The sequence below is a fragment of the Panthera leo genome, chromosome D3 (assembly GCF_018350215.1).
Source record: "Panthera leo isolate Ple1 chromosome D3, P.leo_Ple1_pat1.1, whole genome shotgun sequence".
In the NCBI taxonomy this organism is placed as follows: domain Eukaryota; kingdom Metazoa; phylum Chordata; class Mammalia; order Carnivora; family Felidae; genus Panthera; species Panthera leo.
This window is the reverse complement of record NC_056690.1, coordinates 4,632,407-4,647,047: the sequence shown is the minus strand read 5'-3', so window position 1 is coordinate 4,647,047 and position 14,641 is coordinate 4,632,407. Positions and strand designations below refer to the sequence as shown.

The following is a 14,641-nucleotide window of genomic DNA, read 5'->3' as shown; positions in this document are numbered from 1 at the left end:
CCACGGTCGTAGACCCTTCCCCAAGCAAGGTGCTCTCGCAAAGGCACACAGGACAGGTTCCTCTCGAGGGGAAGGTCCTGGAATAGCAGAGCCAGCGAGGACTTTTCCCTGGGGCGGCAGTTGAGGTCCTCTGAGCCAGGGCGCCTGAGATTCCCGCAGGAACCCCTCAGCAGCTCTGTGACCGAGTGCCACGGGTGGGCCAGGGGGTGAGAAAGGGCACTCTGGCCTCCCTGCCCAGGGCCAGCCGGGAGACAGTGCTGAGCCATCCTCAGGGGCCGTCCTCCCCCGCTCACACCTGACCGCACCCCTGGAGGGAGCAGGGGGGCAGCCAATCTCGCTGCCTGGGCCTGTGTGGGACTCGCGTGAGGGGTGAGAACTGGGCCCAGCAGCTCTTCTGACCCGGGACCTCACGGTTCCCGCAGCGGGGACAGTTTCAAACCACAGAGTTCCAGAACGCAGGGCGGGGACTCAACCTCTGCCTATTTGGGGGCAGCATGTCCCGCGGTGCTGGGCGCATGCTGGGCGCGTGAAGGCAGGGGCGGCGCTCGCCTTCTGTGCTCCAAGCAGGTGCACAGGGACCACCGAAAAGGAACAGACGGGGAACGAACCAATGGTGCGCGGGCCCGGCGGGTAGCAAAACCACGCCACGTGTTCTGACGCTTCCAGAGAAGCTGGAAGGCGAGGTGTGCGAAGCTCCTCCACGGCCGCGGCGTTGATCCTGGTTTGTCTGTGTCCCCAGGCCCACCCGGGAGAGCGAGGACGAGGAGGACGAGGAGAAGAAGGGGCGAGGCTGTTCCCTGCAGTACCAGCATGCCACGGTGCGTGTCCTCACCCAGTTTGTGGCCGAGGCGCCCGACTTGAGTCAGCTGAGCTACATGCTGGGCCCCGACTGGCAGTTTGACATCACCGACCTGGTGACAGATTTCATGAAGGTGGAGGAGCCAAGGGTCGCACAGCTGCAGGGCGGCAGGACCCTGGTGGGCCGGGAGCCGGGGATCACCACCGTGCAGGTACGGGCCACCCCCTCCTTGCCAGGGCCCCAGCCCCAGCCCCAGCCCCAGTCTGTACTGACGAGCGTCCAGGTAGATGCCGCCGTGCAGGTGTGTGTGTGTGTGTGTGTGTGTGTGTGCGCGCACACGCACGCACAAGAGAATCATGACCGGCTATAGAACATTCACCAATTTTCATAATCTAACTTAAATTAATTTTTGCATTTCAGGGAGAGTTGAGGGGAAGAAAAAAATCCCTAATTTCTTTTACCGCCAAAGCTAAATGAAACGCACAGTGGAAGCCACCTTTCCCCCAGTACGATAACTTACTCTTCATATACCACTAATTAGAAGACGGTCGAACCCGAGAAAACTAGTTTTATTTTCCTAACCTTGAGGGTTAACCACTTAGCTATATGTTACACTTTGAACAGTGGACAGAAATTTAAAAGAAAGTGTTTTTAATGTTTATTTTTGAGAGAGAGAGAGAGACACCAGACAGACAGAGCATGAGTGGGGGAGAGGCAGAGAGAGGGAGACACAGAATCCAAATCGGGCTCCAGGCTCCGAGCTGTCAGCACAGAGCCCGACGCGGGGCTCAAACCCACGAACTGTGAGATCACGAGCTGAGCCGAAGTCGGACACTCAACCGACTGAGCCACCCAGGCACCCCGTGGACAGTAAATTCTTCAATAACATGTTTGCACTAAAAGAGTTTAAAAATCCACAGTGAAGTGCTCTGTATTTTACTAGAGGAAGAGTAAAACTATTTTCCCGGTCAGTTTGAATGGCATAATTATGCAGAGATACTGCAGCACGTTTTCTAGCAAAAATTTAAAGTGTTACCACTCGTAGTTAATTAAGTCATATTTTAGGTGGTGCCACAGCCAATGTTGACGAAACTGGATGAAACGTGCAATATTTTGTGTTATTCTCCCGTGGCTCTGTAGCACGTTATCACAGAACGAGCGGCTAAAGGCACGCCTCATTTATGAACTCAGTTCTGTAGGTCGGGAGTCGACGAGAGCTGGGCTGGGTTCTCTGCTGAGGCTGTCACAAGGCTGCGGTGAAGGTGATGGCCAGGCTGGGCTTCTCTGGGGCCTTTGGGAAGGATTTGCTTCCCAGCTCATTCAGCTTGTTAGCAGAATGCAGTCCCTCACGGGTGTGGGACTGAGGAGTCTGTTTCCTCGTGGACTGTTAACAGGGGCCACTCACTGCTCCCAGAGGGGCCACCCACGTCATGTCTCATGTGGCCCCGCCATCAGCAGTAATAGCTGGGTCAAATCCTTCTCACACTTTGGATCTCTGTGATGTTCATTACCCCCCCCCCCCCCCGATAATCCAGGATGAGCTCCCTGTTTGAAGGTGCACCTGCCGTAGAAACGCCAACATAATCATGAGAGTGATTTCTCATCACATTCCCAGGTTTGAGAATTTAGTGAGGACGTCTTCGGGGCGGCGGGGAGGGGGGCAGCTCTGGAAATTCTGCCTGCTGGATATTCCTGTCCATTCGTTAAGCACCACTGGTTGCAAACTAGATGGTAAATTAGAAGGAGTGACTTCTCAGTACGTTAACAATCCCTCCTCCACTTTGCTTACGTGGTCTCTCCAGGGGTGACACAGTGGCCCGCGCCACGATCACTGTTGTCCCATAGTGCACAGCTAAGTGCCCACTGGAAGGATGTGAGCAGGAGAAGATGGCCCATTCCGCCATTTTCACATCTAAATGTCAGTTGTTGGGAAACCGTTGCTCTTTGAGTGCCTGGTCCCAAGGTGGGCAACTTTTAGCTCTTGTCTCTATGTGAAATTGAGCTCTTCTCAGAAAATACACTGTGGTTGTCATGGCAGGAGTCAGAGGCAAGGAAATGGACCGACATGATGTTTGTCAAACTCCTCCAGTTGGCGAGTGTCACTGGACCATAGCATAACCCTTCCCTACAGAGTTCCCCAAGCGCACTCACTTGGCAGACAACTGAGGGAACACGCTGATGGAAAAGGTCAGTTAGGAGTTTAAAACCATTGAGTGGAGCACACACTGGAGCTTGGTCGCTTCCTTTGAAGGTCCTCTCCCCGCTCTCTGACTCCATCCTGGCCGAGAAGACGGTGATCGTCCTGGATGACCGCGTCACCATCGCCGACCTGGGCGTGCAGCTGGTGGCTGGCTTGTCTCTTGCCCTGAAGCCTCACAGAGCGGACAAAAGAGCCATCGTCTCGATGGTGGCTGCCCAGGACGTTCTCCGAGCCCCGCAGCAGGTGGGATCCCAGAGTCCTTTTGTCCCCGGTCGTTTGAGACCACTTCCCTCCCCCGCGCATTTGCAGAGGGCATCAGTTGAAGCTAGGATGGGTGGTCCGTGAAGCTCCTTCCTGCTTCTTATCCAGATGGCCCTGCCTTTTTTCGAGAAAAATACCAGCGACTTAGATACGTTTTCCTCATACATGGTCTTATACATCAACCATGCGTCCATACTCCACTTGCTTTGCAGCAGCCTTATCTGTGCTTGGCACACTCTGCTGTCCCATGACCATAGGATCACAGGCTTTTCCATTTGCCAAAGTAGGTGGTTTTGGTACTTGGAAATTCCACGTCAGCTGCTTGAACAAGCGCGGCTGATGGGCCCCAAATCGCTACTGTTTACAGTCATTGCCAACTCTGAAGCTCTCCTCCATCTTTAAACTCATAACGAGTGTTTATAAAGACACCAGGGTGCTGTGCCTTCCCGGTGAGCTCCTTCCCATAAGGCATCTTTCCCCAGGCTCCTTACCCAGTGCGTGTTTTGCTTCATCAGCACTGGCTTCCTAATAAAGAATGTTCACAGCGATATTATCTGGAGCAGTAGCCTGATTAGTTGCACCTGATCTTGATTCAGATAAATTGCCTGATCTTTCAAAATGTTTTTTAGAAAGGTCAAAGTCAACTTCTGTTGTGCGGCATGCAATAAATTAATATGCACCTTAATGCATTCATTAAAGTATATTATTTGCTTCGCATATCAGTGGAGCAGTAGTATGTTATTGATGTCAGTTCAAGGCATGCCAGGAACGGCTCAAGATTTAAACCATAGAAGTTTATTTTTCTCCATCTGTATATTTAAATGATATTATATAGGAAGTCGTATTTATGTTTGCAATTTGAAGGAACCTGATTATAACATAATGCTTTGGTTTCATTTTTCTTAGGAAGCAATAGTCAGTTCTTGGATTTTGTTCAGTGATGGTTCGGTGACACCCTTAGACATTTATGATCCCAAGGATTTTTCAGTTACTGTGTCATCATTGGATGAAATGGTGGTGTCTGTCCAGGCAAACCTTCAGTCCAAATGGCCGGTTGTGGTTGCACAGGGTGAAGGGCAAGGTCCCTTGATTAAATTAGAGATGATGATTAGCGAACCCTGTCAGAAGACCAAGAGGAAGAGTGTTCTTGCCGTGGGTAAAGGAAACGTCAAGGTCAAATTTGAACCAAATGTTGATGAGCACCTAGGAGGCACCAACGATATCGAGGGCATCAGTCGGGAATACAAAGACCACTTCAGTAATTCCATACAGCGTGAAGGAAACCAGGAGAGAGCGGTTCAGGAGTGGTTCCAACATGGCGCCTCTGTTGGCCACGAGGAACGTAGCAACAAAAGCACAACCCCACAGTACCCCCTGGAAGGAAAGGATAAGAAGTTGCTCAAGAGTGGTGGTCCAGACTCCTTCACAAGCTTCCCCACTCAAGGGAAGTTACCGGAACCCAATAATCCCAGTGACCTTACAGTGACCTCAAGGGGGTTAACTGACTTGGAGATCGGCATGTACGCTCTGCTCTGTGTCTTCTGCTTGGCCATTTTGGTCTTCTTAATCAACTGTGTGGCATTTGCTTGGAAATACAGACACAAAAGGTTCGCTGTGAGCGAACAAGGCAACATCCCCCATTCCCATGACTGGGTCTGGCTTGGGAATGAAGTAGAACTTCTGGAAAACCCCGTGGACATCACCCTCCCGTCGGAGGAGTGCACAACCATGATAGACAGGGGGCTGCAGTTCGAGGAGAGGAACTTCCTTCTCAACGGCGGCTCCCAGAAGACTTTCCATAGTCAACTACTCAGACCCTCTGACTATGTCTATGACAAAGACATTAAAAGTGAGCCTATAAACCCATCGGGCCCAAAGAGGAAGAGAGTCAAGTTTACTTCCTACACCACCATCCTCCCGGAGGACGGTGGCCCATACACCAACTCCATCCTGTTTGACAGTGAGGATAACATCAAGTGGGTCTGTCAGGACACCGGGCTGGGGGGCCCCCGGGACCTTAGAGACTATATGGAAAGGCTGCAAGACCAGATGTGAACTCCTTTCTTACGTTTGTATTCACCTTTATGCCTTCTGTTTTTTGAACGGTGGAGCAGTGAGTTTGTTCAGCAATAGGGGGTGATTTAACAAAGGTTAACTTGTGGAGGTCTGGGAGGGATCCCTTTCTGAGCAGGTGTCAGAGGCCCGGAGAGCTACAGCAGCTGGGTGATAAGCCGGGAAATGTCTCTAAAGCGGCCACACATAGATCCTGGAGAAGTTCTAAGACAACAGTAGTATCTGCAGCCTGATACTAGCTCAGTTCAAATACAATAAACCTGACCCCACAGACGTTGTTAGTCATCTCGCGACAAACGGCCGTGTGGATTTAGAAAAGGCTTGGGTGTTGATTTTTCTATTCCTAGAACTTTTAAAGCACAGTGGACACTCCTTGCCCTTGGCCCGAGATTGGACGTACGCGAAAGATGCCGAATGTAGCCGCCCTTATTTGTTATGAGCGCTGCTCGTTATTTTTATATACATTTGCACCTGCACCTGGTTTCCTTTGGCCTCTGGAATTCTTTTTGAAACATGAAGAAAAGCAGTTGTGGTCTTCTCTCTGAGATGTTTGATTTACACATGAGTTTGAGTCGCTGACGTTTGCCGCGTCCGTGCAGGACGTCAGGTGTCCTCCAGTTTTCCACACTCCTTACCTGATAAGGGGCCATATCTGAGAAACTTATCCTCACAATGTCCTTCCTTCTCTTTGTTGTGAAGCTTCCTTGTATCAGGACTGGGGACATGGGGTTTTACACAACATATTAATATACTGTGAGGGAGGGCCATCTCTTTACAGTTTTCTATATGAAGCTTAAAAACTTTGGTGAACACTTGTCAACCACATTTATTTTTTATCTTCTGCCTGTGGAAGATTCACGGGGAATCCCTGGAGTGCATTTCTGAGGGCTTTAGAAAAGACCCTGAAATAGTTTGTCTTTATACTGGTGCTTTCTGGTCAACGCAATGTGTTATCCAAATGGAAATCAAAATCTTAAACTAATATACACAGAAAGGAAATTGCATGGGAAATGCATTCAGATTAAACTTCCATTTTACTGGAACAACCACCACAACAATTTGAAAGTAGAGTGATGTCTCCACTTAGCAATATGTAGAAATCCTTCCATACAATGACCCCCAACCCTTACCCCCCCAAAACCCATCAGTCGCGACTCTGGCAGAGATAAAACCTATACAGGGTGTGCTCTGATGGAGAAAAGCAATGGGTTTGCCCCCAAACAACATAAAATAAACGGCCGTTCAAGAGTTTAAGCGGTTATGCTGAAAAAACCACAGCTATTGGAAAGTCAAAGTGGCAATAGGAAAAAAAAAGCATGGCCCCTGCATAATTTTTAAATACAAAAATATTTTTCAAGGAATTGCATGAACGGTTTCAAGCAAAGCAAGAATTTCAGGTTAGATTAGAATTTCTCACACTCACAAGAACATTCTACTGAGATGGGATAGAGGTGAAGACGGACAGTGCACTAGGCCACCAATTCCGAGCTTTCTGTTGCCACTTACGTCCCTAGGAAATAGAAATTTAAAGTCCAGGGCAGCAAAGGCGCGGGGAAGCGGTTTCTTGACTCCTCACGGCTGCTGAGCAAGCTGTTAGAATGAGAGGCGTTCAGTTGTTGTTGGGAAGTGTTCCGTGCGTGGGGGCAGGACAGCCCAGCCTCCTCTGACCTGTGTCTCCTGCCCACAGCACTGTGGTGGGTTTGTAAACCGCGCATACGTTACCAGGGACGTGGACCTGATATTGAGAGGCCAGTGTTCAGTTGATCTTGTGTTTAAGTTGGGGGTTGAGGAGTGAAGCTGGTAAAGTTGCAAAAAAATCTTTCAACTCGGTGGGTGAACGAAGCCAGGAGACCCAGGCGTTAGCTTCAGAGGGAGTTTGCAAAGAGATGGCTGACGTCTGGCAGGAAGGGCACCTCAGGGAGCCCGGGGAGACTGTCACCAGGGGTTCGAGGCAGGGGAGGTGGCTCAGAGCTAGCTGGGGAGGCCGAAAGGAAGTTCACACGCTAATGCAGCATAGCTGTCTAAATGAGCCCCACTCCTTCTGTAAGACGTTCTCAATTTTCTCTCCCTTTGGATCTTCAGCAAAATCCCCAAAATAATGGGGATTTCATGTCTGAAACGGAGGACATTCAGCTGGTATAGGGAGCCTCCCGCACATTCTCACACAGCAGGCTGCCCCCCACTGGTGCAGTGAGGCTCTGGCAGGGGGGTGATCTGGAAAGGAAGGAGGACGTTACCATTGCCATGATTAGCGTTACTGACAAGCTTGCAAATCAGAGCATTCCCTGGGGTCTGAGCGTTTGATGTGGGCAGAGCGCAAACTCGGGGCACTAGAACATAGAACGTGTCAGAGGTTCTCAGGAGTCGGGAGCTGTCCGCGGTCCTGAAGATGCCTCCCGTGGGTGATCCAGGCTCTGCACAGTCTCCTTTGTCCGTTTCCGCTCAAATTCAGTTCAACGTGAAAGTCGAATGGAAGGTCACGGAGGAGGGGTCCCTCTTACCACACAGCACACGCTCACACGCACGCACACATACATACGTACATGAGTGTGTTGGTAGTGAAGAGCCAGAGAGAACGGTATGTAGCAGGAACCAGCACGGTCCGCGGTCCCCCGATTTGCCACGGGCATCATTCCGCTATCCAGGATTTCAATGAAGTTCTTTTTGTTCTAAATATCTCCCGCTGACCAGCAGCCGTGGATTATACCTGCCTGATTTCCAATAGATCATTTAAAATGAATAGGAACTATGCCTCTACATATCTAAACTTAGATGGGGAACAGACCTAAATCATGAAACCTTGAAATACAGTTCCCTGGGGACCTGCATGTGCCTGGATTTTCCAGGTTTTTATAGCTGACATATCCAACTGATCGGTGTGAGTAGTAACCTGAAAAGAACAGCATTGATAAAGTCCCTTCCTCTCCCCAAGAAGCGAATGCTTAGACCTCCCTCCGACCCCCGAGGCGGACGCCAGCAAGCCTTGGGACACAGGCTGGGAACTTCGCGGGTCACAGGGAGGGCGGCCCAGGCACCCTCGAGGACCGGGCCACCTAGAACGGGGGAGGGTGAGGCCAGTGTTCCCAGCGGCCAGATGTGCTGCTCTCCACGCCACACCCAGGGATTGAGGAGCGGCTGCCGCAAGACAGAAGCGCGGTGTGAGCACACAGGGTTGCATCGGAGGGAAAGCCAGAAGACACGTCAAGTTTCCCTGAAGGGCGCCACCCAGCAAACCTCGGGACACTCTGCACGTGCCAGCAGAGGACTGACTTCCTGTTTTGTGTTGCACCCTGGCCAGGGTAAGCTCCCAGACTTAAACTCCAGGCAGAGCGTTTCTGTGTATGAACGTTAATGCAGGGAAAACACGGATTAATTTCTGTACCATTGCCACATCTGTAGACAGGTACCTTGTACTTCGCTGATTTTTAAGTTTTAGGAAGTCTGCCTTTGTGCATTTTGTTGTTTGCACCCTCTTCTCCCCCTTTTAGAAAGGCGTCTTCCCATGGTGGTGTGCTGGGACCAGCCAAGGCTCTGTCAGAGAACTAAGCAGTCCCCCTTCAACGACCACACAGAGTGGTTGCACCTGCTTCCTCCATATCACCAGGACCATTGTGTTTTCTACTCGAATCATCTCACAAATGGCTTCAATCCTTCATGCTCGTCTCTGTAAATGACACGACGGATGGTTTATAAACTCAGTAGCCGTCTCCTCCGTCAACAGTATACATGTGTGATGTACCGAGTATCACCTGTTATGTGAAGGAAGGGACGGGATGGGTGGTGGAAAGGCTATGCTAAGATACAGAAAGCAGATATTTTTGTATGTAACAGAGGCAGTTCCCTGGGGCGCTGAGAAGTGCGCAGGAATAAATACATTTTATAATAAAAGCATGCAATGCTGTAGCTTTTAAATGTACAGACATCCCCGCTCAAAAATATCCAAACCGATGGTGGGGAAAACACCGGGCCTAACCTCCCGCGGGGCGCTGGTTAGGACCGCTGCCTGGAGAGGGCATGGCTCACGGTGGCATCACGGATGGAATCTGCCAGAAGATCTTGATCTCACTCTTCATTACTTCTGGATTTTTTTTCCTCTTTTTTTTTTTTTCCTGAAAATACTTCAGATAAAAGTGACTACATTTTCCAGCATAAAGGTATATTCTAACCACAGGGTAACTCCTCATTTTTAACGTGAAAATAAACGCTTAAACATTCTTCGGTTGTTTCCTTATTTTATGCACATATTCCCTCTTCAATTTCAGCCTCTGTACGAATTCACTCTTCTTCTATATATTTTTTCTTCTTAGCCAGAGATTTTTAATACATTTGATACAGCAATAAATGGAAACCAAAAGAAAATGTTTCTTAAAAGTTGCAAACAGCTTTTACCTCTGGAAAGCTTCTCATTTGTTTTCCCAGCTGGGGGACACTTATTCCGGGATGTCTTAGAAGGTGGGCTTGTGGCGCTCATGTCCCCGTCGAGGGCCACACCATCTTGGAGTCGGTGCTGACGTGCAGGACGCAGTGGCCCCTGACCTCAGTCTCCCTTCTGGTCTTCCCTTGTCAATGGCTCCCTTGTGTGTATGTGTTCGGGGCTGGGTGCTGAGGGTCCAGAACGGGCAGAGCTCTAGAGACATAAGAAAAACACAAGACTGTCAGGCTCCTGTTTGGGAGGTTGACGTAAGCATTTCAGCTGACTGCTGGCCAGGCATTGCCGAGCCCCCGAAGTTCCTCAGTTGGCATGTGTGTCCTTCCCGACACTGCCAGCATCATGTTTGGTATTTTGGCAAATGCTGTCCCTTGCATTCAGGAGGAGGGGATACCACTCTGGCAGTAAGTTGACACGTCACGATAAATGCCCCCTAAATGGGCTCTGCAGACATCATTTTGAGGCACTGGGTATACACATGGGGTTGGCTGGTGAAATCCACTCTGTGGAGTAGCAGGCATCAGATGCGCCCAGGGGCTCTCCCAGGTGTGGAGGATTTTCCACGTTCTGGGCAAATGCTTCTCACCGACCCCCTCCTCCTAGACCTCATCCTTGGAACATGGGAGGACGGAGCCACGGACCCCGCAGGCTCTCCCCAGGTCCCAGAGTGCATGCATACAGTTAGTACAGTTGGTTTCTAAAAGAGAAGGAAAAAAGAAAAAGGAGCTTGAAATGAGGTCCATAAAGGGACTTTTGAGTGTGTGCAAAACGCAAACGCTGCGTTTCAAGTTTTGGGGGTAGTGGACTCCTGAATGCCTAATTTAATTTCTTTATGGTTTGACACAATTTAGATTGGTTCTAGAGAGCTGTTTGCTTTTAGAAATGTGAAAAAGTACAAGCAGGTGCAGAAGCATTGTAACCACAGTTAGTGTTTATAGACACGTCTATGACTCAAGGTGAGCAGGACACTGTCACTTTCCAGATGGGAAATAACAGTTCAAGTCCAATAGGACAATGGCCCTCCCCACCCAGGCCAAGAAAGTGATCACACCGTCCAAACTGGACAATCTTTAAGTTCCATGAGATGCCTTTATGATTTCTTTGGCTTTAATTCTTGCCCTCGGTCAGTTGTTGAAGAGGAAACCATTTAATTTTATCTTGGGGGTTGAAATCTCTTTAGAACCTGGAGAAGCCAAGAGACAGGTGATCTTTTTATGCACCTACCACTGCCCGTTGGGACAAAGCACTTTACAAACAGAGAGATGGATGTTGCTTTGGAATTCGGGGCCCATGTGATACTGACTGCTCTATTTGAAAATATTACTTCTCTAGGATGGATTAAATCACTGTTGACCTGACCCTTCTTTTTTTTCTTCCTTTGGCCAAAGAGCATGCACCATTATAAGGTTGGAGCTGAAATAATCTGCTACTTTATGATCACCTCCTTTGTAGGAATCTGACTTGCTAAATAACACCGATGCCAGTGTAGACACTGCCTGTACAATGTAGTTTCTTCACTTAGAGATGCTTCCTTGGAGAGTGTGCCTTTTTTTTTCTTTGTCATAACCACTGTAGGATCTCTGTTTTATCTGGGTACATTCCCACATAGGGCAAACATACTGTAATCCCATGGATATTTTAGGCTGACACGGGGCACCCATCGGGCACTGGTAAGCACACCCTTCTAAGTCCTCACCACTGTAGCCCACTCTTCTAGCTGTGCATTTCTACTGGCACATTTGTAAGCTTGTGCGGGACCTTTGTCTCAGTTGGTCTGGTGCAGTAACTTGCTTACCACTGCCAGTTGACATCCCCAAAGATGCCAAGACTCGCCAAAAGGGAGAGACCAAAGTGCTTCTTCTTGGCGCAGACCACCGAGTGGGTGACCTTTCCCATAGCTGTCGTCCACTGGGAGCCTTATTTTGAACACCAGTTTAAAATTCAATGCAGATTCCAGGAACGAATCTGTTGCCCATCCCCGCCCTGCCCCGCCCCCCCCACGACAGTTGATGTTCTAGGCATCACCGTGGGTTGAAACAAATGCCAAAACGATGAAGGTCAGGAGTGGAGTAGAGAAGGAAGGAATAAGTGGTCACCCCAGTTGGCTGTAAGACAAATGTGAATAACAGTGGGGATCATACAGCAGATCTGTGGTCTTGCGGGGGGTGGGGGGGGATCATGTCTGTCTCCCTGTGGCAAACAATTCTTACAATGCTGCTTACCTACAACATGTGTCTAAAGAGCATGCTGTTTGCTCACAATTACCTGTCAGTTGCCCAATTCCAGACCCTTCTCAGGCAGGAGGATCTGATCTGGGCCGCAGAGCGCAGTGAGCGGCCAGACCCACACAGCTCACTTCCGGGTGGCTTCTGGGCAACAGCGGGGATATTTTGTCTGGCATTTGAATCAAAAAGGTGTTATCCCCTACTTTCTATCTTTCTGAGCTGGGTTCTTCTTGCCTGGGACACGCCCAATATTATAAACAGAGCATGCTGTGATAACATTGTGCTTCTATATACTTTTTTGGTTGTATAATGTCTTCCTCATATTACGGTTTTCAGTATGATCTGTTGTATATGTTTCTCAGTATATTTAACATCTCTGTAAAGGCACTTCCAAACATTTTGAAAATGAAGAAATAAAACGTGTTGGATGATTCCTTGTTATAGTAAAACAATCAATGGGTAGGTTCCAGGAAATTACCTCATCTTCAAATAGGTGTTCAAAGGAGAGGGTATTAAGAAGACGTTAGATCTGGCATAGAGGCAGCTAGCTGTGTCTTCAGGGTCTTGAGGATGGCTGTTGGCCATGACCTTGAGAATTAGAGAAAAGAATGCCTTATTTAAATATGAGAGCAAGATTCCAAGGGAAAGAGGCTTGCTCTGTGCCCTGGGGGAAGTATTCTGTCTAAAATGCATGTTGAAATAGCTCCCTTGGGATGCTTGGGTGGCTCAGTCAAATATCCAACTTCAGTTCAGGTCATGGTCTCCCGGTTCATGGGTTCGAGCCCCACATCATGCTCTGTGCTGACAGCTCAGAGCCTAGAGCCTCCTTCAGATTCTGTGTCTCCCTCTCTCTCTCTCTCTCTCTCTCTGCCCCTTCCTCACTTGTGCTCTGTCTCTTTCTCTCTCTCTCAAAAATAAATAAACATTAAAAAAAATGTTAAAAAAAAAAAAGGAAATAGCTCCATTAAGAAGGTCTGTGAGTTTCTGTAGTTAAGACATGCAAATTCAGTTCCTGGAGAAAGCCAAGAAAAGCCCATATTTCCTTAAAGCTTACAAAGGTCAATTTTAATGAAAGAAAAAACTTTACTAAGATGTGTCTCTGTAAGCCAGGGGAAAGTGAGTTCTACTTACACTAAGTTGAGCCCCAGGAAAACTAACTTAGGCATCAAAAATTCCAGTTCATATTCATAGTCTTGGGATGTGTTGCATGCAACTCCAGAACCGCTAAAACATTTCCATACCTTGGGTTTCCACCGCTCTGCAAAGTTTAAGAAAGGGACCCCATCACACCACACCCACGCCCTCCACAGACAGTTGGCTGCAAGGGCTAGGTTGCCTGAATTAAAGTCAGCCGGGCTAAGTCTGTGTCAAAAAGCAGCTTTAGCAAAGCAAGTGCCTAGTGTCAGACTGGCTACCTCAGGGTCTGTGACAACCGTGGGCCAACACCAGTGCTCCCAGTTCACTGTGATAGTTCGAGGAGTCTGTGACAGCTTCGTAACCAGGGGCGTGATCAGCACTACTCTAGACGTACAGAGGTCTCTACAAAACTCCCTTTCCTTCCTGCAAAAGGCAACAGCTATAAAGAGAGAATGGCTGGGCAACACGTTGCACCTGTTCTGTGCCTTGATTCTCCTTTATGAGAACAGAACTCAAGAAGGCAGCGTCACCGAGACACTGGAAGCCACTTTGGGGCGAGATCAATCTGCGCGAAGAAACACCAGGTGAGTGTCCAGGGTGGCTTGGACTGACCTGCGTGGGAAGGAGAACCCTGCTTGGTGCCACAGATCATTAGGGGCTGGGGTGTTGAAAGTGGATATTTTTGTATTCTAAGTTTTTTTTTTTTTCATGGTGCTTGCCCTAAAAATACTTCGCATGAACTTGAACGTTGTGTATCCACATATTCTTGTTTTAACTCTGCAAGATTCATAATGGATAGCATTGAAGTTGACACTCTAATAGCATTATTTTTTCATAAGTCGTACAGGGAAGCTTATACTTCCAATTTTTCTTAACCTACTAACATGTTCCGACTGTCTTTGACCTAGGAGCTTTCCGGTGGCCCTTTTCAGCAGGAATCAGAATGTGTATTTGGATTGTACAGGTTGTGAGTGGGTAACGTTCCTGTCTGTGTGCACTAGGAAGGCAGTCGGGTAGAAAGTGAGGGTGTGGGGAGGGGGGGCAGGGAGCATGATCACTGTTCATTGTGGCTCCACGTGGGTCAGATCTGCCCATGGGGGAGACTCCTTCCTGTTCAGTTGGGAAAGGTTAGCCCTTGGAGCTCGTTGGAGGGCGTGATACATCAAGGATGTCTAAACTAATGACGTCTTTTGTCCTAAACTTTACCTTCTTCTCAGGGAGGTTCTGAACTGCCTGCCCTTCCTTCCATGATCTGAAATCCAGGTCTGACCTTGGGAGACCTGTGCGAGCCCTATGGCAGTCCTCACCCCATCCCCAGACTAAAATACAAAGAGAAAACCGCCAAATTCAAAATGGCTACAGAAAGCCAATATTATGTCAACTTCACTCACTGTTAAGTACAGAAGCCATGGAATGTCTGTGGCTTTTGGAAACAATTCACAGGTGAGACTTTCTAACTTGCCAAGAATTTCCAAATGCATACAGTGATCACCAAGAGATGGTAACCGATTATAAGT

General features: G+C 48.8%; 1 protein-coding gene across 5 annotated transcripts in view; it reads left to right on the top strand.

The window, feature by feature from the left end:
* LOC122203308 (transmembrane protein 132B) overlaps window positions 1-9,547 on the top strand; it is a 326,990-nt gene extending 317,443 nt beyond the window's left edge. For all 5 annotated transcript variants that reach the window (XM_042910001.1, XM_042910000.1, XM_042910004.1 and 2 more), the window contains 3 exons: window positions 740-1,010; window positions 3,051-3,242; window positions 4,167-9,547. In XM_042910001.1, coding sequence (XP_042765935.1) covers window positions 740-1,010; window positions 3,051-3,242; window positions 4,167-5,315 — 1,612 coding nt within the window. In that variant the 3' untranslated portion in view covers window positions 5,316-9,547. The remainder of the gene's footprint in view (window positions 1-739; window positions 1,011-3,050; window positions 3,243-4,166) is intronic.
* Window positions 9,548-14,641: the final 5,094 nt, after the last annotated feature.